The 21,499-nt window shown below is 30.5% G+C and overlaps 6 protein-coding genes across 6 annotated transcripts; 4 read left to right on the top strand and 2 right to left on the bottom strand.

Moving 5' to 3' along the window:
- Positions 1 to 5,837, top strand: LOC111033905 (odorant receptor 67c-like). The gene is given in 7 exon segments (XM_022314849.1): positions 1 to 464; positions 1,863 to 2,110; positions 3,787 to 3,895; positions 4,048 to 4,144; positions 5,291 to 5,395; positions 5,468 to 5,623; positions 5,757 to 5,837. Coding segments are annotated over 7 exon segments (1,260 nt in total).
- A 999-nt stretch (positions 5,838 to 6,836) lies between these two features.
- On the bottom strand, positions 6,837 to 7,994 carry LOC111033926 (probable DNA-directed RNA polymerase III subunit RPC6). The gene has a single exon (XM_022314883.1). The coding sequence runs from the start codon at positions 7,901 to 7,903 to the stop codon at positions 6,944 to 6,946; it is 960 nt and encodes a 319-aa protein (XP_022170575.1). The 5' UTR covers positions 7,904 to 7,994; the 3' UTR covers positions 6,837 to 6,943.
- Positions 7,995 to 8,171: 177 nt separating this feature from the next.
- LOC111033923 (proteasome subunit alpha type-6-like) lies at positions 8,172 to 10,952 on the top strand. Its single transcript, XM_022314879.1, has 7 exons — positions 8,172 to 8,362; positions 8,435 to 8,529; positions 9,312 to 9,393; positions 9,451 to 9,606; positions 9,683 to 9,861; positions 9,948 to 10,042; positions 10,788 to 10,952. Exons 1-7 carry the CDS (start codon positions 8,287 to 8,289, stop codon positions 10,843 to 10,845), a joined length of 741 nt encoding a protein of 246 aa, XP_022170571.1. The 5' UTR covers positions 8,172 to 8,286; the 3' UTR covers positions 10,846 to 10,952.
- Positions 10,953 to 11,094: 142 nt separating this feature from the next.
- On the top strand, positions 11,095 to 12,530 carry LOC111033920. Its single transcript, XM_022314877.1, has one exon. The coding sequence runs from the start codon at positions 11,221 to 11,223 to the stop codon at positions 12,310 to 12,312; it is 1,092 nt and encodes a 363-aa protein (XP_022170569.1). The 5' UTR covers positions 11,095 to 11,220; the 3' UTR covers positions 12,313 to 12,530.
- A 27-nt stretch (positions 12,531 to 12,557) lies between these two features.
- On the bottom strand, positions 12,558 to 16,043 carry LOC111033921 (pyruvate dehydrogenase E1 component subunit beta, mitochondrial). Its single transcript, XM_022314878.1, has 8 exons — positions 15,822 to 16,043; positions 15,505 to 15,564; positions 15,230 to 15,436; positions 15,012 to 15,119; positions 14,481 to 14,588; positions 13,489 to 13,669; positions 13,185 to 13,418; positions 12,558 to 13,106 (listed from the first exon to the last, which is right to left on the bottom strand). Exons 1-8 carry the CDS (start codon positions 15,861 to 15,863, stop codon positions 12,961 to 12,963), a joined length of 1,086 nt encoding a protein of 361 aa, XP_022170570.1. The 5' UTR covers positions 15,864 to 16,043; the 3' UTR covers positions 12,558 to 12,960.
- Positions 16,044 to 16,300: 257 nt separating this feature from the next.
- Positions 16,301 to 19,717, top strand: LOC111033919 (heat shock 70 kDa protein cognate 3). The gene is made up of 5 exons (XM_022314876.1): positions 16,301 to 16,498; positions 16,615 to 16,758; positions 17,539 to 17,770; positions 17,837 to 19,237; positions 19,305 to 19,717. Exons 2-5 carry the CDS (start codon positions 16,631 to 16,633, stop codon positions 19,512 to 19,514), a joined length of 1,971 nt encoding a protein of 656 aa, XP_022170568.1. The 5' UTR covers positions 16,301 to 16,498; positions 16,615 to 16,630; the 3' UTR covers positions 19,515 to 19,717.
- The last annotated feature ends 1,782 nt before the right edge of the window (positions 19,718 to 21,499 follow it).

Genomic DNA, 21,499 nt, shown 5'->3' with positions numbered 1-21,499 from the left:
ATGCAAAATAATAATCCTGATTATCTCTCGTTCTCGTACAATATTCTCCGGTCGATCGGAGTGTTTTCAGCGAGCGACTCGACGAAATGGACGCGATGGGCTTTCAACTTTTACCGAGTGATCATTTTTATCGTCATCACCTTAGTCACTACTCTGATGATGGTCCAGATGTTCGTTGCCACCGACCTAACACTGTTGGCAAGGACCATAGACATTTGGACCATGTTCTCCACGGGCTTGTACAAATGGTTTTACATGACGATGTTCAGGGGTGAATTTTCACAGCTCAAAACTGCACTGACGCAAATACAAGCTCAAGGATCGGTGGCGTACGGCAGCTCGGCCGACGCATTTACCGCCGACTACTTAAAGCAAACGCGAAAGATCAGCTTTTGGTATATGTTCAGCGGTATGGTCGCGTCATTTTTCATAATCGTCAGCCCCTTGTTGACATATTCAAAGGGGTAATGTGAATGCAATTTTCTTTATCATTACATACCTATATATAGTATTATAATAACTTAATAAATTATTTTTTTGTTTCTTTCAATTTCTGCAATAGCAGCAGTACATCACACAGTAGGCTATAAAATAAAGGGTTTCTCCCGGAAAACCGATCGGATGCGTTTGCATCTCACCTCCAAAAAGGTCGGTGGAAAAAAATTACACACTTTATTGGTTCATTATGTAAATAGTGATATACCGCCCACGGTATTTTTAATCTGCAGCAGACCTGCAGATGTATTATGAACCTAGAAAGTTTCTAGAAACCATGTTTAGTATGTTTACAAAAAAGGTTGGGAGAAAAAGAAACACTAAATTTTGTTTAAAATTGTGATATACTTACCACCAGAAATTAAGAAGGAAAATGTATTTGTATTAACAAGCATCCGCTGGAAATACTCTCTAAACATGTCTAAAATATATCCTAATCATTCCAAATGGATAAATAATAATGAATTATAATAAAAAATGTATTTATAATAGATTTAAATGAAATAAATATTCATAAGTTATTTTAAATTATTTTGCATTATTATAACATTAATTTTTCATTATATCTTTTATAATTTATGCTATTCATAAATTGTGACATTTTTTAGAAAAAACAATTAGACCCGACTTTTTTCTGTTTATTAATAATATGAACTGATTTTTTTCCGAAAAAATTATATAGACTTTTTTACCCAAATATTAACAAATCTGAAATAACTATATACTATGATAAGACATCACCTATTTTAGATCTGATAGACTATATAGTACTTACACGGCTATACCTTACCTCATTTGGGCACTGGGCAGTGCTTAGAAAGTTCCTTTCATCGTTCTTAAAAAAAACATTTTTCATTTCCTCAATAATTTATGTTTTAATATACTTTGTTGTAACAGTTGTTTTAATTACCTCTGTAGTTATTTTGTTTTTAAAATGTTTGATTTGTTTATTTAATACAAGTTGAGACTGATAAGACAGCCGTGACTGATTTAACATTTTGTAAACATTGTCAATATTATTGTATATTGTAGTAAAAAGGTTAAATTATGTAGCTCATCATATTAAATAAATTTCTCAAAAAAAAAATTATAAAAACTTGTTCTAAAAATTATTTGAATTCCCTATATTAAAAAGAATAAATTAACGAAAAAATGAACAAAATTCCAATATGTTCCTTTACTCAAAAAAAGAATTGCGTTCTAGTTTAGTTTCTGAAAATTTAACTGAATCACGAGTACCATTGAACTAATTCCTTCCAAGCACTGTGTTTGGGTTGTATTAGGTATATTAAAAAGCAACTTAGCAACGGACTCAACTTTTGCACACAATAATGATTTTTGATAATTACCTACTGTTCGTATTACAGTGATCAGTCTGATTTTCAATACTACAACGATCCAAAAAGCTACCCGTTGAGTTGTTGGATACCATTCACTTTGAACGAAAATTGGATGTTTTTAGCGGTTTTTGTCTGCTATTCTGTTGCACTGGTGTTAATCGTAATAGTATACTTGGGTATTGATACATATTTGTTTGTCGCTATTTATGCCATCGGCGGTCAAATTGAATTACTAAACACGTCGCTAAATAATAACGAAAACACTTTAGAACAATGTGAGTATTAACATAAATGTATGTATAGATATTGTAAGTATTTATAAGATTATTTGCCCCATGTCAAATGACATTTTTGAAATTGTTGAACTTCTGTTCATAATTCTATAATGTGGATATTGGGCATACCCACATTTTAAATCGCCACAATTCTGTTTTAATTTTGTTTGAATGGTTTTGGCATATGTCTAATATTGTGCCGTAAGTTTTGAGATAATTAATTACATTAATTATTTAATTGCATTCTTCTATACTCTGTTCTCCGACTCCGAGAGACCAGGACTGGGCGGTGGACGAAAACTCGTCAATCCACACCACCTTTACTGGTAACGGCTACGCACCACCTGGCGACCACCAGCTGCTCAGAATTTGGGCCATGCATACGGTGTCATGTTTTTTTGTAGTGATTTAAGTTCATATGTTCGAGGGCGCTTCTTGTTATTTTTTAAATAATTTATAAAATAAATGTGTAAATGTGTTGTATGAACTTTATGATAGAATATTATTATATTATTATCATTGGTTTAATACGTACCATATATTATTATAACGGCCGACACGAACGTTTATTTGAACTCACTACGTATACAAAATAGTTTTAGTCGTAGAAAGGGGATATTTGACTGAGAGTCCGTATTTCCGTCAGTCATATAAGCGAAATGGTCCTGGTCTCTCGGCGAACAGAGTATAAATAGGTACACAAAACGTTCCTATGAACATCGTAAACTGTAAAGTTATTATTAAATTTGTATACGTTCCTATTAACAATTATGACAACTATACCTATAAACATTATTAACACTAAAAATAAATAATGATGATAACTTACTAATGATTAAGGGAATAACTTACATTGTTATAATTGATACAACTTTATTTTGTTAAGTCAATTTAAAAAATAACAAATAAATAAAAATATTGTTTTATAAAAATGAATAGAAAAGAAAACGATTTTATTTATTTATTTTTTGTTGGTGTTGTATGTTGTGACATAATAATATACTTACCTGTACATTTGCTTCAAGAAGATATCTTTATTAATAATGACCAACTATTGATGTGTACAATTAATTAGTACTATTTTTTAATAGTTATAACTTATAACTTATAAGTAATTAATATTATTATGTACTTATGTAAGTATTAACTGTACATATTCTTATAATTGTTGAGCTGCTTTAGTAAAACTAAAAGCTAATAAAAAAAAATTTAAAAAATAAAAAACTGTACATATTTTTCAAATTGTACCTTTTATCTTTAGATACTAGATAGTGTATTTCCAGTTGCGTTGCTCTTAGAATGACAAATGCTAAAAAATTTAAAACGATAAGTAACGTAGACATTTTTCTATTAAAAAGTAAAGTAATTTCATTACAATTGTATTTGAGTAACAAGTAAAGTAACTCCATCACATTTATCTCTAAGTAACGAGTAAAGTAATTTCATTACCTTTTTAATGTAACTTACCCAACACTGGTTGTTATGTACCTAACCTAATGTGGTAGGGCCGTAGGGGTATTATCTTACATTTCATTTTCTCAAATAGTAACAATCATCGTTTATTTTAAGTTTAAAGTCGTAAACTTGATGAACCACTGCAGTGGAGCCCAAACCCCAATAAATTGCAGTCCATTTTGGGGTCAGTTATTAAGTTGTAACACAAACTATTTTTACAGTTGAAAATTCTTCGTGTACGAACCGCCTTTCAATTTATACTGAAAAACAACAAATACTGTTCTACTCGACACTCCGAGAATGTGTAAAACATCACATCCTGATCCTTAAGTATGTTTAAATATGTATCTAATAAATATTTTTCATACGACTGTATGCCTGTATACCTATATGTTATATGTGACTTAATTATGAATATAACACCTACTTATTTTTAAACTATTTACATAACCACACTGTAGTTTTTGTCATTTGTTTTGCAGTTATATAACAAATATACGTAAACTATTTAGCACACTTATACTTATGGATTATTTACACGGAATAACCTCAGTGACATTTGCATTGTTTCAGTTAACGGTATGCGCTATTACGTAAAATATGATTAATAATTATAAGTACGAGACAGTATTTTATTATACACGTATACGGCATTAGTAAATCTCTCATCTGCGTTTGAAAATTTGATGAAACAATCCAATATTTAAATGGGCAATTTACTTCAGCGATCCTCTACTCACCTACCCAAGCTAATGTATGGAATATGCCATTTGTGTGGTACAGAATTTTTCACCCGGCATTGCTCTTCTCATATGTTTCCTTTAATATCTCATGGATGTATTCAAATTCTGATTTTTGCAATTTTGTACCAATATATACTATTAGGTAGGTACTGCATAATACTGGAATTACGAGTGCTAGATAGTTTTATCCTAATCTACAGTAGGTATACAATTATTGTCGATTTGCTTGATAAGCGTATTTTGTTAATAGCTCCAACAAATTTAACTGTTGATAATGAAAATTCTGACGATTCAAAAAGTTTTTTACAATTCGGAAAATATGTTAATTCATTTTTTTCAATATGAGACCGTCATAGTTTCTATTTTATTTCAATAGATTTAGTATGATTTTTTCGATATGATATTCAATCAAATTTCGTTGTTGTAGAATTTAAAGCGAGCCGTATCAATACACGCGGGCCGCCGGTTGCCGACCTCTGCTCTAAAACATGCCAATATCTGTATACCTTCTATTTTTAAATTTAATGTACATTAGTTTATATTTTCTTCTTTAATACCTAGTTAATACAGGCTAAAATCCTTTTTAAGCCTTAATAAATTATTAAAAAAAAAATACCTTTATTTATTATTATTTTAATTTTACGTTTTTCTTCGTTATTCTTTGTATTTTAAGATTTTTAAGACACTCGTCAACATATTTTATATTTTTAAATTCTTTACAATTTTTTTTTTATATCTATGCCTTTAAATGCACACCTAATCTAGTGGTGAAAATGAAGTCAACATTTGTATTTATATTGATATATACCTACAACCTACCTACCTCATTTAGATTATTATTTAGGCTGTAGTACCTAAGTAGTTATATAATATATAATACTAGAATTAATGAGCTCATATATTTCCTCGGAATTATTTATTGAGATTTTTTAAATATATTATCATTCTATAATAATAGTTTTATCGCGTGTTTTGTATTCAGATCAGTGCCAGCGTAATCGAAACAATCAGTGTAGTATGTTTCATTTGTCTTAGTATTTGGCATCAATATCTTAACAATTTTTTTGGCGAATTCATCATACAAAAAGTAGGGATTATAAACCTACCTATATAATAATATAATATAATTATATACCTAGTTATTTATGTCTATGTTCAGCAATTAAGTGTTTGTACCGTAGTGTATGACGTTCCTTGGTGGAGATGCGGCGAAAGGGTACGACAATTACTGACGTTAATGATTTTGAGATCCATTAAACCAACTTTTATCACAGGATTTTATATGTACAAGTTGAGTTACGAGTCGTTCATTTCGGTAAGATTATTTTAATTTTATATTTTTTTTAACTTTTCTGAAGACCACGTCGATATTTTATGTAACTTACCTACCATTTTTTCACTATCTAGTTATAACTATTTTGCTGATATATTTATGTAATCATTTTCAGTTTATAAAAGCATTATACACTTACTATATGGTATTGAGACGAGTCAACGTCGAAGACTAAAATTCATGTGGTCAGATTTGAATTAAAAAAATAATTGTAAAAAATAGTTAAATAGTAAATAGGTATTATGTTTTTGGACAAGTAACATTTGTAACAACTTATTATAATAAACCTATCATATGTTATTTTAATTAGGTACATAATATAATATACTATTTATATTCTCGTTATTAATTTATAGCCTTAAAAATTTAGATTTTAGACGTAAATGCGATTAAAGAATCATTATTCTTAATACATCGCATTGATTATTTTTTTACCTTCTAAAATAGTAAAAAATTATAATAAAAATCAAGTTTTCTGGTAGCCAGTTCATCAATAACTGCATCGATATCTGTATTTTTTGTTATTTTTAAATAACAAATAACTGAACAGGACAGAAACACCAATATACCTCAATGCATAAATTAGCTGGTATCTACTATGTAGTAGCTATAGGTACCTACTACCTACTAGGATTAACATAAATCTATTAACATTTAGACATAAATATTTAATACAATTAATTACAATTAGCTAGTGTTTCGTCAGACGAAAAATCGAAAATGTCATATGGCTATAAATAGCTGAACATGAGTCAAAACATTTTGAAAATTGTATGGTGTATAGAAAATGATAATATAAACATTCGGTGAAAATTGATTTAATGTATAAATTCCCGTTTTTCTTTAATCCTTTTTTTCCCGGTGCTTTTGAAAATTACTAGGAATTTTACCTCCTGAATACACCAATTATTGAAGATTTCAATTTCCGTGTACAGTGTACCAACGAGAACCACAATATTATTTTAAACTAATATCCAGCGTAGCAGCGCGTATCATTATAACTATAAATTAAAATTCTTCAATTATTGTTATTACTCATTTGTTACTTATTATTTATTAGTTATTAATGTATTCTTATTTTGTTATCCTCATCCTTGTTTACCAAATGTCTAATTTGTACCTTATAATTCATAAAACCAAATTATTATATGCACTAAATGAATATTTACCCATTTATAAATAAATAAATAAAACAATTCTGAAAATGTAAGTTTTATCATAAAAACATTATTTTAATATTAAATAACAGATACTTAGTTGAATACACAGGTGGTTACATAACACATAACATATATGACCATGTCAAATTGTAGTCCAAATTTTCATATGCTTACAGTTTAAACAATTTAATTGATTAGCATCTGAACATCGTTTAATGACTGGACAGCTACCGCAAGGCAAAAAACTCACAGCATTTCTGCTCAATAGAGTTTTAGTGGAACGGTATTCTATTTTTCCTTCGGAGTTAACACGCTTTGCAGCCAAACCGTCATAAACCAATAGGTCGAGTATTGATATTATTTCCTCCACGGTGAGTCTCACTTTGCTGATGCCAGTTTTCGATATGAATTCCAGTACCCGGTCGGCAGTCGCGTAGGACGTATTATACTTAACTAACGGACTGCGAATAGTGGTGTTCTTTAGGGCTTTTGACTTTTTCGCTTCCAAGAACTTATAGCTGTGTTTGGTGAGTATCTCGATGAACTCTGACTCAAATTCTTGATTGGAGTACCACGCGCCACCTGTAATGGAGCTGTCCGGTTCCAGATCGAACAACATGTACACGATTTTCCTGGCGGCCGCCACCGACTTGACGGCTTTGATGGCTTTTTTCGTCTCCAGTGACTTGAGGATCTTTTTGAGTCGTGGCAGACCCAGATTGGACTTAATGCGCACATCCCGGATCCATATACCCTTTCGGCCCGAGTCGCGTATGAGATTGAACACGACCAGCTCCTCGGTGTTGGCGTCCCCAGGGGAAGACGCTGTCGGCCCTTTATACTTGTACCTAAGCGTGTCCTTTACCTTGTGCAGTGTGATCGCATTAGACGTGATCAGTTTGTTAACCACGTCTACGCGTTCCTCGATCGTTAGTACGGGACAGGCCCGGATGAGATCTTCGTCGGATACACCCTTGTTGCCGGAGCACTTGATGATTTCCAGAACGCGCTGCTCGGCAGTTTCCGGTTCCCGGGCTTTCTTGGCCACCGGAGCGACATCGGCCAGGTCATCCCTGTGACCACGTTTAAGAGCCGCAGACATCGGAACGGAAATCTACAGAAAACGGAGACAGATAAAACGTGTTGAAAGCAATTCAATTTGAATAATGTTAGTTGCTTATCATAACTTACTGATAAGCACACTTTAAGACACGGACTGCTACTAGTAGTCCGTGCTTTAAGATATCTATAATCTCGTTGTGATAAAATGTCAGTGCCACTACCAACTGCTAGATATTTGTCAATGTTACCAACGAGAATAAGCAATATACTATTGATGATAAGATAATGTTGAGGTTATGTTCCACAGTGAATAATTTTGAAAATCATCCAAAACAAAACATATATGATATTGTAAATCGTTCACTATTGTTTAAAATAATTTCATTTTTTTGTAATTATTAATTCAATCAAATAAGCTAGAAAATGTCTCGTGGGACTAGTGCTGGTTTTGACAGACACATAACTATATTTTCTCCAGAAGGAAGACTTTATCAAGTTGGTTAGTGAAAAGTACCTATGAAAATATATTTGTATGATGCATCAAGCTAATAATTATTATGATTTCTTTTAGAGTATGCCATCAAAGCTATATTACAAGGCGGACTTACATCAGTGGCAATTAAAGGAGTTGATGTTGCGGTTGTAGCTACTCAGCGAAAAGTACCAGTAAGTGGTTACTGCTATTAATTAAATATTATAAGTACTAAAAAAAACTTTAAAGAATCGTTAAATTATGTACCTTTAATAAACTAAAAAAATGTATAATATATTGTTTTGTTATGAATATGTTTTTGAGACGCATTGATTCTAAATGCTTCAGAATCTCTGCAGGGACGTGAATCTTGGCCTCTGTTTCTCAAATTAAACCTAACATAATTAATGAATTCATACATTTTTTATTCGAAAAACCGATAGTATTATAGATAACTAGATAGGTATATATAGTTTTATTTAATACAAACCTGTCTTAATATTTAAATTTTATCAAAACTAGGTATTCAGAAATATTGGTTGATATGAAATCAATAACTTTTCTATGGGTTACGTGTACACTTAATATTCTTTCCCCTTTCTATAGAGTTCCAAAAAAGAACCATTCTCAATGATATGATTCCCTTAATTGCAAATACCTTGAATACAATTATTACTTATTATATGGTGGCTGGTGGACCTAAATATAAGTAATATAATAAATAATGAATTTAAACTATTTTTATTTTTATTTCCTCGATCTGCACTAAACTAAATTATGTTTACATACCTTCAAATAAATTTATATTGTTATACATGTAAGAATATTCAGAACTACATGTATACTCATATCATAAATATTATGAAATACATTAGTTGTATTAAAATAAATCTTGTAAAATGTTAGCACATTATTTTTAAGCTAGTACCTAGAAACTTCTTCTTTGCTAATATTTAATTAATTTCTTCTTTTTCAGGATAAATTAATTGATCCTAAAACTGTAACTCATTTGTTCCGTATTACTAAAAACATTGGATGTGTTATGACTGGAATGACAGGTAAATGAAAGTGTTAATTGTTATGTGCAAAATTTTTATCGAAATTATTTTTTTTAGCTGATGGTCATTCTCAAGTGTATAGAGCTAGAGCTGAAGCATGTGAATATAAATATAAAAATGGTTTTGAAATGCCTGTAGAAACATTGTGTAGTCGTATGGCTGATATTTCTCAAGTATACACACAAAATGCTGAAATGAGACCACTTGGATGCAGTAAGTTAAAAATTAAATTTATTAAATATGTATATGCAAACACTATATACTACTTAATTATATTTTTCATTTCAAGGTATGATATTAATTGGGACTGATGACAGAAAAGGACCTATGGTGTACAAGACAGATCCAGCAGGATATTATTGTTCATTCCATGCTATTGCAGTTGGAACAAAACAAACAGAAGCTAATACTTATTTAGAAAAAAAATTGAAAAAAAAGAAGGAATACTCTAAAGATGAAGCTATTGAAGTATTAAAATTTTTTTATTGTTTTCCATATAATTTTATACATTTTGTTACATTTGTATAACACCTTTTTTTTTTAATACATTTTAGCTGGCCATATCATGTTTATCAAGCGTTCTAGCTGTTGACTTTAAACCTAGTGACATTGAAGTTGGTATTGTAACAACCGAGAACAAGCAGTTTGAGTAAGTTTAATCCTAGTTCTAAAAATATATGTAGATAATGCAATCATCAGGAGTAGTGAAATAACTGGAGTGACCTTGAATAACTGTCAAACTATCATAGTTACCAACTAAAAGCTAATCACATAAAACACTACTTCATTTATATTTAACGTAGCATCGTTGCAATACATTTAATACACGTTAGAAATTGACTATAAGCATGACAAAAATTATCATTATTTTGTCTCTGTACCTACAACATATTTGTTGATGGTTAAAATGTTATGGTAATTATTTTTTTTATTTATTTATTTATATTATAATAATGTAGAGTGTATTAATACATTTTTCGGGTATAATCCATAGTCAAATCTTGTCCAGTGATCAAATGTCTAATCAATACAAACTATTAACTATCAATTTTCAATTAGAAAATTAGTTAAATAATAAAATAAGCAAAAAAAGTAGTGTGTTATATTTAAATGATAGCTTTAAGAGTACCGTATTTCTTAACCATATTTTAATTCTACATGATGTCCTTGTATTTAGAATGTATACATTATAATATGATTCTATATTTTACCCTTAATTTTGTTGTATTTGTACTGGGAATCCATTTTTTATTTAAATTACTAATCGAAAATGTAACAAGTGCACATTAAAACTTCTTTTAGGTTTTTTCTGTTCTTCAGGGTTAGCTTCACTCCTGATCACCAAAAATGATCTGGAGTACATATTTTAACGAGTATTTATTTTTTTAACACAGGGTATTAAGCGAACAAGAAATCGATCGTCATTTAACTCAAATTGCTCAAAGAGATTAAGCAAGTACATTCAAAACGAAAAAAAAAATCTGAAGGTATAATAATTGTATAATTTGTCATGTAATACTTAAAAGAATAAATAATAAAAACAATAATTCATGATTTTATATGGTGAATGTTTTCCTTTCTAATAGATTAATGTTTTTTTATTCAATAAAAATATTTGTATTTATAATTATAAATGGTTTAATATATTTTATATACTGGCTTTACATAACCAACCAAACAATTTTCTTGTGTATTTATAATATTCAGCTATAATTGTTTGTATGTTTTATTTTAAAAACCTACATTTATTAAAATAAAAACTTTTAAACAACTCTCTACTCATAGTTTATACAGTTTTTAATTTTTGAGTTAAAATATATCATCAAGATGACTTCCGAAAAAGACTCTGAAAGCAATGATAGATCTAGTACTCGTTCTGGGTTGAGTCGTCAATCTTCAATGTTCGGAGGAAATCAGATTGAAAAAGTTGTCTGCGTTGCAAATGATGATTCAATCAACATTGAATTTGTGTATTATACTGCTATGTTGAAGAAGTTCGCACCCAACTTGAGCAAAGAAAAAGATAAAGAGAAGGTAATACCTTGGATCAGGAAACTATACGCAGCAGAATATGCAACGGAGTTCTTTAAAATTAAGCGCAACAGATATCTTTTCAACATGATTTTGTCTATTCTCAATGATGAAATGTATGGTGTGTTTAAATCGATTCCTCCTATTGGTCCTTTAAAATCCCCTGAAAGTTTTACTATACCTACTATTCCAATGGCAACGTGGGAAGTTGATAACATGTGGGAAGAAATGTTAAAAGATGAAGGTATTAACCCGTCCATTTGCAGCATACACGACAAATGTCCCGAAGAAGAAGAAGAAGAAGAAGATGACGAAGATACGGAGGAAGTAATAGATACAACAAACATGTCTGTAGCAGATAAGGACATTTTGGCTGAAGATGGAAATGTCAAAAAGGAGAGTGTAAAGACCAAGAAGAATAAAAAAGCTCTATTTAGTTCATTACTCGATTGGGAATTTCAGTATCTTCTTCATATCGCTCGACCTTATGCCGCCCTAATGACTACCGTGCAAGACAAGACTAGAGTGGCGAAATGGTTACAGAAGTTGTGTGGTGTACGTATGGATATTGCCTGTTCACAAATGAAAGGTGTGCGGAACGATTACATGATGGCACTACTGGGCTACTTATACGATTTGCGACTCACCGGACCGTTTGAACATCCTCCACCTGACGGACCACTTGAAAATTTAGGAAACGCCATGGAAAAAATAAAAGCAGATTATCCACTAACTGTACCCACACAGTCTGATGTTAATGAGTTTTTATCTGACCAACCGAAACCAGCTGATGGAGGTGCCTTTTGTTACATTGCCATCAGTGGTGATTTACAAGCAACAAATTTAATAAAATCAAAACCAGTTCACACAAAAGACTGTCAAAAATAATATAACAAGAGTAATAAATATAATTCCAAGATAATATAAATATTATATTGAATAAACATTGATAATTGAAACAGTGTCTTATTTTATTAATAATAACTAAAATATTTATAAATCTTTGTAAATTGAGATACAGTTGTACATTATGCCTATGAAGCGCAATATCAAATGTCTTAAGATATCTAAATATCTTATGATAGTATATTATACTGTATTACTTATTTACTTAATAACAATTATTAAATATTGCTAAGAAGCAATTATTTCACATTTTTATAATGTCCTAGCTGGTGCGGGCAATGTCTAATCTGACCATGCTGTTCTGCACCAAGTGCATTGCCCACATGCATACAAATCAGTTAGGTCACAGCGTTATGCTCACAGTATATTATACACAAACTAAGTGTATGGCAATCAGGTACAATATCAAGATGATTTAAATACAAAATTAATAATAAAATTATTACCTAATTTTGTTTCATTTTATTTTTTAACAAATTAAATTAACAAGAAAACATTAACACAGATTTTAATTTTAAACATATATGGAATTTATTTATTGGTCCTACAGTAAATTAAGTAGGCCAAATTGCACCTAAATATTAAATCAGATTTTATTTGTTAAATTAATATAATCAATTTGAGTAAGGCTTAAACACCTAATAACTTTTTAGCTGCATCAACTATATTATTTATTTGAGGCAATGCAGCAATTTCTAATGATTTGGTATAAGGCATTGGAACATCTGCACCAGTCACTCTTATAACTGGTGCGTCTAAGTGGTAGAAAGCCTCACCTAAAATTAATAAACAACATTTTATTCAAATAAATCAAAAGCAAATATAAAGACGCTAATAGTGGTTATATTTCTTACTCTCCATAATTTGAGCAGCTATCTCTGATCCAATACCGGCATATGGCCATCCTTGTTCTATTGATATGACATGATTTGTGCGAACTACTGATTGTATAATTGTATTAATATCAAGTGGTCTTAATGATCGTAAATTTATAACTTCTGCCTCAATTCCAACTGAAGATAATTCTTTTGCTGCATCCAAAGCCAATTCAACTCCTTTAGAGTGTGCCACAAATGTAATATGGTCACCTTAACATAGAAATTAACAAATAAAGGTAATATTAATTCTTACCAAAAACCTTAATGTTTTAAGTTTTACCTTTTCTTTCAATCTTTGCTTTTCCAATAGGTAGCACAAAATCTTTATCTAATACTTCATCTGTAATTGGATATTGATTACCATATAATAATTCGTTCTCTAAAAACACAACTGGATCAGGATCTCGGATTGCTGCCTTTAACAATCCTCTGGCATCCTCAGAACTGTATGGAGAGATAACCTAAAGTTATAAATTACATGTAAATAAATACCTAAGGTAAACCTAACCTATAAACAGGGCTCGTATGTTCAAGTATTTGCATGTTTTTCTTGCAACCTAGGAAAACATGATAGCTGAGATACAAATTTGTTTCATAACAATAACATTAAATATATAAAGTTTAATAGTGCATGTTTTTGGTATATTTAGCATATACTAGTTTTTAAGAGATATCAATGCATATTTGTTCTGTTTAAACAAATAAATATTAGAATTTTTTTTTATTTCTTATTTTTTTTCCAATTTACAAAATTGAAGTGTTTGTTTCAATTTTTTTTATTCTCATACAACCACGGGTTATATAATATACCATAGCTTTAATAAAAATAATAAGGTAATAATGACAACAAAGTGTTGATCTGTAAAGTTAGGTTTTTAGTGTTATAAAATGTATAAAAATTAAAAAAAATTAATTTTTGAATAAAAAATGGATAACTTTATTATTTAAAAATTTACCTTTAAGTTTTTTATTTTACCTATCCATATTTTAAGTACATAATTTAAAAAATTAAGTAAATGTAAATAATGTAATAAATGTAAAATAAATATTTCTGAATTTTTAATGCATATTTGAATACATATTTTGCCAACATTTAGTGGTGCATGCTAGTTAATGCATTTTTTAGTGCATGAACTTTCGAGCCCTGATGATAAATTATGATACGTACTAATTATAATTAATATTATGTATATAAATATTTGCCTAGTTTTACAAAACACTGAATAAATAATTATACAGGCCAACAGGCATTATATTAATAAATTGATTTACTTTTAAACCTGGACATTGACTGTACCAAGCTCCAAAACATTGAGAATGTTGAGCAGCCACACCAGCTGCTGCTCCGTTTGGTCCTCTGAACACAATTGGTACATTTACCTACAATTTAATTTTTTTCAAATAAAATAGATTAATTTATGAGTTTTCTCTCGAACACACGTGCAACATAGGCAAGACTCATGTATGCAAAGTAATTTTTTAATAGTTTTTGAGTTATTATAATGTAAAATAATAAACAAATATTAAAGAGAGTGATATTTTGAAGGTTTTGATTAATTGATTGAATACTTTATTAATTTTATAGCTCAACATTAAACTTAAAAAATAAAAATTGTAAATTGAAATAGCTATTGCATTTTATTAGAGCCATACTTAGATAAAATTATATTTAAAACTCTCAACACTGTGTTTTGTGTCTTTGTTGCACGCAAGTCAGAGAAAAAAAACAAACAGTGCAACGCCTTATTAAAATAATAATAATACATGGTGATATGTATATCAAAAAATTATTAATTTTATTACCATGCCAGCAGACATGTAAAAAGTTTTTGCTGCGGAATTGATAACATGGTCAATGGCTTGCAATGAAAAGTTGAATGTCATGAACTCACAGATTGGTCTCAAACCAGCCTAGATACAATAAAATAGATGATTAAGGAACTTTCCAATACAGTACATAATACTTTTTACATTAATAATAGATTTTATTGTAAAATGAATACTTAAATTAAAATTATTACCATTGCTGCTCCAACAGCAATTCCAGCAAATCCAATTTCTGTAATTGGGGTATCAATCACACGTTTTTCACCATATTTTTTGTACAATCCCCTGGAAACTTTATAAGCACCATCGTACATAGCTACTTCTTCACCTAAAATGAAAACCCTTTCATCGCGTTCCATTTCATCATCCATAGCTGAATTGAGTGCATCCCTAACAGTCATCTACACAGAAAATAGTACAACAGACAGTAAAATCTATTTCATTAGCTATATTATAAACCTTAGTTTACCTGCTTATTAGCCAACACTCGAGTCGTAGTTAACGATCTTTTAAGTATTTTGACGGTACTCTGAAAAAGTTATATCATTTTACAAAGTATTCTGCTACAGATACAACAGAATTGGTATGGATTAAATACATAATAATAGATATTAATGATACTAATTGGTGACACAGGCTTTTAGACGCTATGATTTTATAATAAGGGATTTTTTTAAATCAATAGATGACAGGCGTTGCTCGTCTAATATTGATAAATGGTGTATCTAATCTATAAATTTGGTAGTATCAGGGTGTGACATTGAAATTAAAAAAATTAATAGTTACCGTTAAGACTGAAGACTTGTGGAAAGAAATCGAAAACGCCATGTTTAGTATTGTAGTTCCAAAAGTGTATTATTTACAATTGAACGGCACAACCGGGTGGAGACGAGCTGTGTTGGAGAAGAAAATCGAAATTCGAAGCTTCACCTTGGCGGGCGTCTCGAACGTATTCGTGAAGGGCAAGGGTTAAATTTTTATTCCACTTATACGGATAACGAAAACATTAATCACGCCAATATCATAACTCTAATAATAATAATAATAATAATAATTTGATAAGTAGTTACCACATACCGCGTAACGAGGTGACACTCTCGGTATAAAATTCGTTGAGGTTATGTTCTATTTTCGATTTTTTTTTTAGCCTCTCCGTCATCGAACGTGGACCAATGAGAACGAGACAAGTGATTGGTGACCGACCAATAACAACAGCCCACATGTCTGTATAACTGTATATAGATATGAAACGAAGGCACCAATTCGTCAGTTTTCCGGTGTTTCATTTCTCATTCTTGTTAGCGTTGCGTCGGTGTTCGGTTATTACTACTTCGGTCAGAATACTTTAACTTCGCCTTCGTCATCAACGACGTGAGTCTCCAGCATTAATCCGATTTACAGTTTAATTTTAATTTTATTAAACCTCCAGTCGTAATTCAATTCGATTTGTGGTCATTGTTTTGGTAATTATATTTTGTTTGCTTTTAAATATCTCTTGGTATTTTTTTAATAACAGAATTAATTTTCTTATTATTGCAAATAGAAAATAACTAACAATATCTAACTGTTCTTTTTTTAGACTTTCAAATCTGGGCATGGACCACCGAAAGTCCATTTGTGCTTTTTGGGCACTGATCTTCTTGGTCAGCCCTATTGCGAGTAGTGCATCCAAAGAAGAACTTGGTACTGTTATTGGAATTGATTTAGGCACAACATATTCATGGTAATTATAACTCTTTAATATTGTGTTAACATATTATGTTAAATTAAATTAATCTTCTTATATTAATACTGTTTTGGTTTTCCTACTTCTACCTCTATTTTACCAATTTAATAATGTTTGCTTCTACTCTGTATAAACATCTCTATAACAGTATGTCCTTTCAAACCATATGCTAGGTTAATAAATAAGTAAACATTTAATTAATAGGAATTATTATTTTTGTTATTAGTAGTTGTTGTTAATCATTTTAATTGCCATCATCTATAATAAATTAATTATATTTTTGAATAGGTGACTAACTTTTATCATTTTGAACACTTAACCTGAAATATATCTGTGACATCACCAAAAATATTGTACAGGTGGCATAAGAAAAACATTGAGTTGGATTATTTTTTTTTATTTTTAATAATTTTATATTCACAATTCTAAATTTTCATTTATTATATATTAGTTAAGTGCATAGTATTAATTTACTTTTGGATTAAAATTATACTTTTACAATTTACCTCATAGTAGGGTATTCTTTGCAATTGCTTATTAATAGGTCGTATCTTCCTAGTCAATATTTGATTTATTCTTGGAATTTTTTAAATTTCAGTTATATTATTGAGTTTCTTAAAATGTAGATACTTGTTCAATATTTTTTAATTTTGAAAATTAGCCTTTTTTCGACGTCAGCATTAGTTTTTATCAATTATTTTGATTTTCTTTAAATATTAATTTCATGTTTTGCACAATTTTAACATGGTGCTAATGTATTTATTATTTAATGTTTAGTGTTGGAGTGTATAAAAATGGACGAGTAGAAATCATAGCAAATGACCAAGGTAACAGAATTACTCCATCATATGTTGCATTCACCAAAGAAGGAGAACGTCTTATTGGTGACGCAGCTAAAAATCAGCTTACTACAAATCCCGAAAACACAGTATTTGATGCTAAGCGATTAATTGGTCGTGACTGGTCTGACGTCAATGTTCAACATGACGTTAAATTCTTCCCCTTCAAGGTAATTGGTTATATTTTTGTCAATTAACTATACTTTGTACTTAAATGTTGTGTTGTTTTTTTGTAGGTGGTTGAAAGAAACACTAAGCCTCATATTGAAGTTGAAACTATTGAAGGTACATCTAAAGTGTTTGCACCCGAAGAAATTTCTGCTATGGTATTAGCTAAGATGAAGGAAACTGCTGAAGCCTACTTAGGCAAAACTGTAACCCATGCAGTCGTTACTGTACCTGCTTATTTCAATGATGGTCAACGTCAAGCTACAAAAGATGCCGGAGCTATTGCTGGTCTTACAGTCATGAGAATCATAAATGAGCCAACTGCTGCAGCTATAGCATACGGTTTAGATAAGAGAGAAGGAGAAAAGAATGTTCTGGTATTCGATTTGGGTGGTGGTACCTTTGATGTATCATTGTTGACAATTGATAACGGTGTCTTTGAAGTAGTGTCTACAAATGGAGATACTCATTTAGGTGGAGAAGATTTCGATCAGAGAGTAATGGATCATTTTATTAAGTTGTATAAGAAGAAGAAGGGTAAGGACATTAGAAAGGATAACAGAGCTGTTCAAAAATTGAGACGTGAAGTCGAAAAAGCCAAGCGTGGTCTTTCTGCCAGTCATCAAGTGCGCATTGAAATTGAAAGTTTCTTCGAAGGAGATGATTTCTCTGAGACACTTACTCGTGCCAAATTTGAAGAATTAAACATGGATTTGTTTAGATCTACCATGAAGCCTGTTCAAAAAGTCATGGAGGATGCCGATATGAATAAAAAAGATATTGATGAGATTGTGTTGGTGGGTGGTAGTACTAGAATTCCCAAAGTACAACAGCTGGTAAAAGAATATTTCAATGGAAAGGAACCATCACGTGGTATTAATCCAGATGAAGCTGTAGCTTACGGTGCTGCTGTTCAAGCTGGTGTTTTATCTGGTGAACAAGATACAGATGCAATCATTCTTTTGGATGTAAATCCTTTAACTATGGGTATTGAAACTGTTGGCGGAGTTATGACCAAATTAATTCCACGTAACACAGTTATACCGACCAAAAAGAGTCAAATTTTCTCTACTGCTGCTGATAATCAAAACACTGTAACTATTCAAGTATTTGAAGGTGAACGACCAATGACCAAAGACAACCATCTTCTTGGAAAATTCGATCTCACTGGTATACCACCAGCACCTAGAGGAGTTCCACAAATCGAAGTAACATTTGAAATTGATGCTAATGGTATTTTGCAAGTTAGTGCAGAAGACAAAGGAACTGGTAACCGAGAAAAGATTGTCATTACCAATGATCAAAATAGATTAACTCCAGATGACATAGAACGTATGATCAAGGAAGCTGAGAAGTTTGCAGATGATGATAAAAAATTGAAGGAACGTGTAGAATCTAGAAATGACCTAGAATCCTATGCATACTCGTTAAAGAACCAAATTGGCGATAAAGAAAAATTGGGTGGCAAGGTAAGGATAACTTTGTTTTTGATATTTTTAAATTTTTTCTCATGTATTTTTTTTTTTTTGTGTACAGCTGTCCGATTCTGAAAAAACGAAAATGGAAGAAATTATTGATGCTAAGATTAAATGGTTAGATGAAAATCAAGATGCTGACCCTGAACAATACAAACAACAAAAAACCGAATTGGAGGGTGTTGTCAACCCAATCATATCTAAATTATATGCTAGTACTGGTGGTGTTCCTCCTCCACCTGCTGGAGATGCTGAAAAAGATGAACTTTAAAAATGGAAATATTTATAAATTTATTTATTGTATATAAGACTGCTAAGGTTTTACTTCCTTTTGGATTATGTATGTTAAGCAGTTAGGTTAACAATTAGCTAATATATTTTTTTCTATGTACGTAATTCATCATTTTATAAATGGTTCGAATTATTTGGTTTTTTGTACAATAAACATTTAAATCCATTTGATTACACCGTTAATTCAGCAGAAATAATTTTAATATTAAAATTCTGTGAACAATGTGTACAAATTATATTAACTTTATTAAAAATTCATTAATTTGGAACAATAAATTAACATGTTACACTGTTTAGAAATACTTAAAAATGTATGGTTAATTACCTTTCATGACAAAATAATTTTTGATTAAGGTTTGTACTTAATATATTCTATATTTTTCTATAGTTAATTTAGTCTTATTTCTAATTTAAAGTATAATTGCCTCTGCTTAATAAGCAAATGTTGGCATTTGAGGTTTTCACATTTTGTTCAAAGAGATTTTTAAGGAAAGTGTCATAGTACAGTGACTGTACTTTCCACATTGTTCATGTGCCGCTAATTATAATAACTATTAATCGTGGGATGTGGCAAACAATTGTTCGATATCGACTAAATAGTCTAAATAGCTAAAATAAATCTGTTCAGTTGATTCATACAAAGGCTGACGGTATTTGAAAAATATATTATATTGAATTTAAAACATAAAAGATTTTCAAGGAAGGGATTGGAGGAGTGTATCGCGTCTGGTCAATTTTGGGCGTTTTACATGTTATGTATGTTAATATGTTACACACGTGCAATACAAGCGATATGTACCGACCCGGAGTTCGATAAGAGTGTGCGTATCGGATTTTTCTTGAAAATCTTCACTTAATATTCTTTGAAAACGCCGATTACCTATGTACGGTGTTTCCACATTTACCAAGATATGACTATAGTATTTCGGTTATTACAATATTACCTAGGTATGGTATAGCCGATAATACCATAGGGCATAGACAGTAGTTTATGATGCAACCGTCGTGAACTCGTGAAGCCTTGGGGAATTTGGCTAGCACTATTTTACGATGACTCAACAGTAATTTTTGAAGTTAAAATGATCGGTGTAATTTATGTAATGATGAAAATATCTGAAAATTAAGATTAAGTAAAATTTAAATTATTTCAACATTACTGTATGACTCTTTTGTACACAGGAATGACCATTCCTCGGAGTTGGGTTTTTTTAATAACATTTAACACGGATCAAGATATATCAAACCTTATTTCGAGCTTAGTGCTTACCTATATTATTTCATCTTTTAGATTATATAATTTACTTAATATTATATAAGGCAGTATTAACTGCGGGGTTGACGTTAACAAAAAACATAATTGAGTTTATCTAATAGAAAGTCGTATATTTGAAGTACGGGGTCGCGGAAAATTACAAATGTATTTATTTTTAAGTTAATTATGTTTTTAAATAATATGTTTATATATAAATCGGACGTAGGTATGGTATTTGGACATTTCAATCAGTCTACTAACTATGATATTCCGAGTTGCCGTGGAGGAGGCGTTCAGCTAAAGGCAACTAGGGGCAATTTGGACTAAATTAATATCGACACTTCATTCTTACGCCATCATTAGACTACCTTTTTTAATCCTCTGTAAACAATATCAATTTTGTATTGTAACGGCTTTACCAACTAACAAAAATGAAAGCGCCTACCTACTTCGAATGGTTCAATATAAAAAATGTAAACATTTTTGATTTTTTGGTAATAAAGTTTGACTTGCATCGAGCAGAGCATATATATTCAACATCTTTAATAGTTTATTCCCGTCGTGAATTTGCTTAAAATTGAAAAGTGCTCGGATTAATGCAAAATAATATACCTATATCGGTTATGCGTTCAAACGTCATTTAATCGGATCATTCGAAGTACTAACAGATTCGCCAAGCGTATATAGCTATTTCAAGTCCATAAATTTGTTTT

Source organism: Myzus persicae, unplaced genomic scaffold, assembly GCF_001856785.1.
Source record: "Myzus persicae strain clone G006 unplaced genomic scaffold, MPER_G0061.0, whole genome shotgun sequence".
Lineage (NCBI taxonomy): Eukaryota > Metazoa > Arthropoda > Insecta > Hemiptera > Aphididae > Myzus > Myzus persicae.
Note: the sequence above shows the minus strand (reverse complement) of the source record. Positions and strands in the feature narration are given on the sequence as shown.

What these genes read in the sequence shown, in the direction of transcription:
- LOC111033920 (XM_022314877.1), top strand. Translation starts at nt 11,221, where the DNA reads ATGACTTCCGAAAAAGACTCTGAAAGCAATGATAGATCTAGTACTCGT.
- LOC111033926 (XM_022314883.1), bottom strand. Translation starts at nt 7,903, where the DNA reads ATGTCTGCGGCTCTTAAACGTGGTCACAGGGATGACCTGGCCGATGTC.
- LOC111033923 (XM_022314879.1), top strand. Translation starts at nt 8,287, where the DNA reads ATGTCTCGTGGGACTAGTGCTGGTTTTGACAGACACATAACTATATTT. An exon ending in AGGAAGACTTTATCAAGTTG is followed by an intron (nt 8,363 to 8,434) that starts GTTAGTGAAAAG and finishes GATTTCTTTTAG; the next exon opens with AGTATGCCATCAAAGCTATA. An exon ending in AATGAGACCACTTGGATGCA is followed by an intron (nt 9,607 to 9,682) that starts GTAAGTTAAAAA and finishes TTTCATTTCAAG; the next exon opens with GTATGATATTAATTGGGACT.
- LOC111033921 (XM_022314878.1), bottom strand. Translation starts at nt 15,863, where the DNA reads ATGGCGTTTTCGATTTCTTTCCACAAGTCTTCAGTCTTAACG. An exon ending in GAGTGTTGGCTAATAAGCAG is followed by an intron (nt 15,437 to 15,504) that starts GTAAACTAAGGT and finishes TTTTCTGTGTAG; the next exon opens with ATGACTGTTAGGGATGCACT. An exon ending in AGCTGCTCAAATTATGGAGA is followed by an intron (nt 13,107 to 13,184) that starts GTAAGAAATATA and finishes TATTAATTTTAG; the next exon opens with GTGAGGCTTTCTACCACTTA.
- LOC111033919 (XM_022314876.1), top strand. Translation starts at nt 16,631, where the DNA reads ATGGACCACCGAAAGTCCATTTGTGCTTTTTGGGCACTGATCTTCTTG. An exon ending in TTAGGCACAACATATTCATG is followed by an intron (nt 16,759 to 17,538) that starts GTAATTATAACT and finishes TTTAATGTTTAG; the next exon opens with TGTTGGAGTGTATAAAAATG. An exon ending in AAGAAAAATTGGGTGGCAAG is followed by an intron (nt 19,238 to 19,304) that starts GTAAGGATAACT and finishes TTTTGTGTACAG; the next exon opens with CTGTCCGATTCTGAAAAAAC.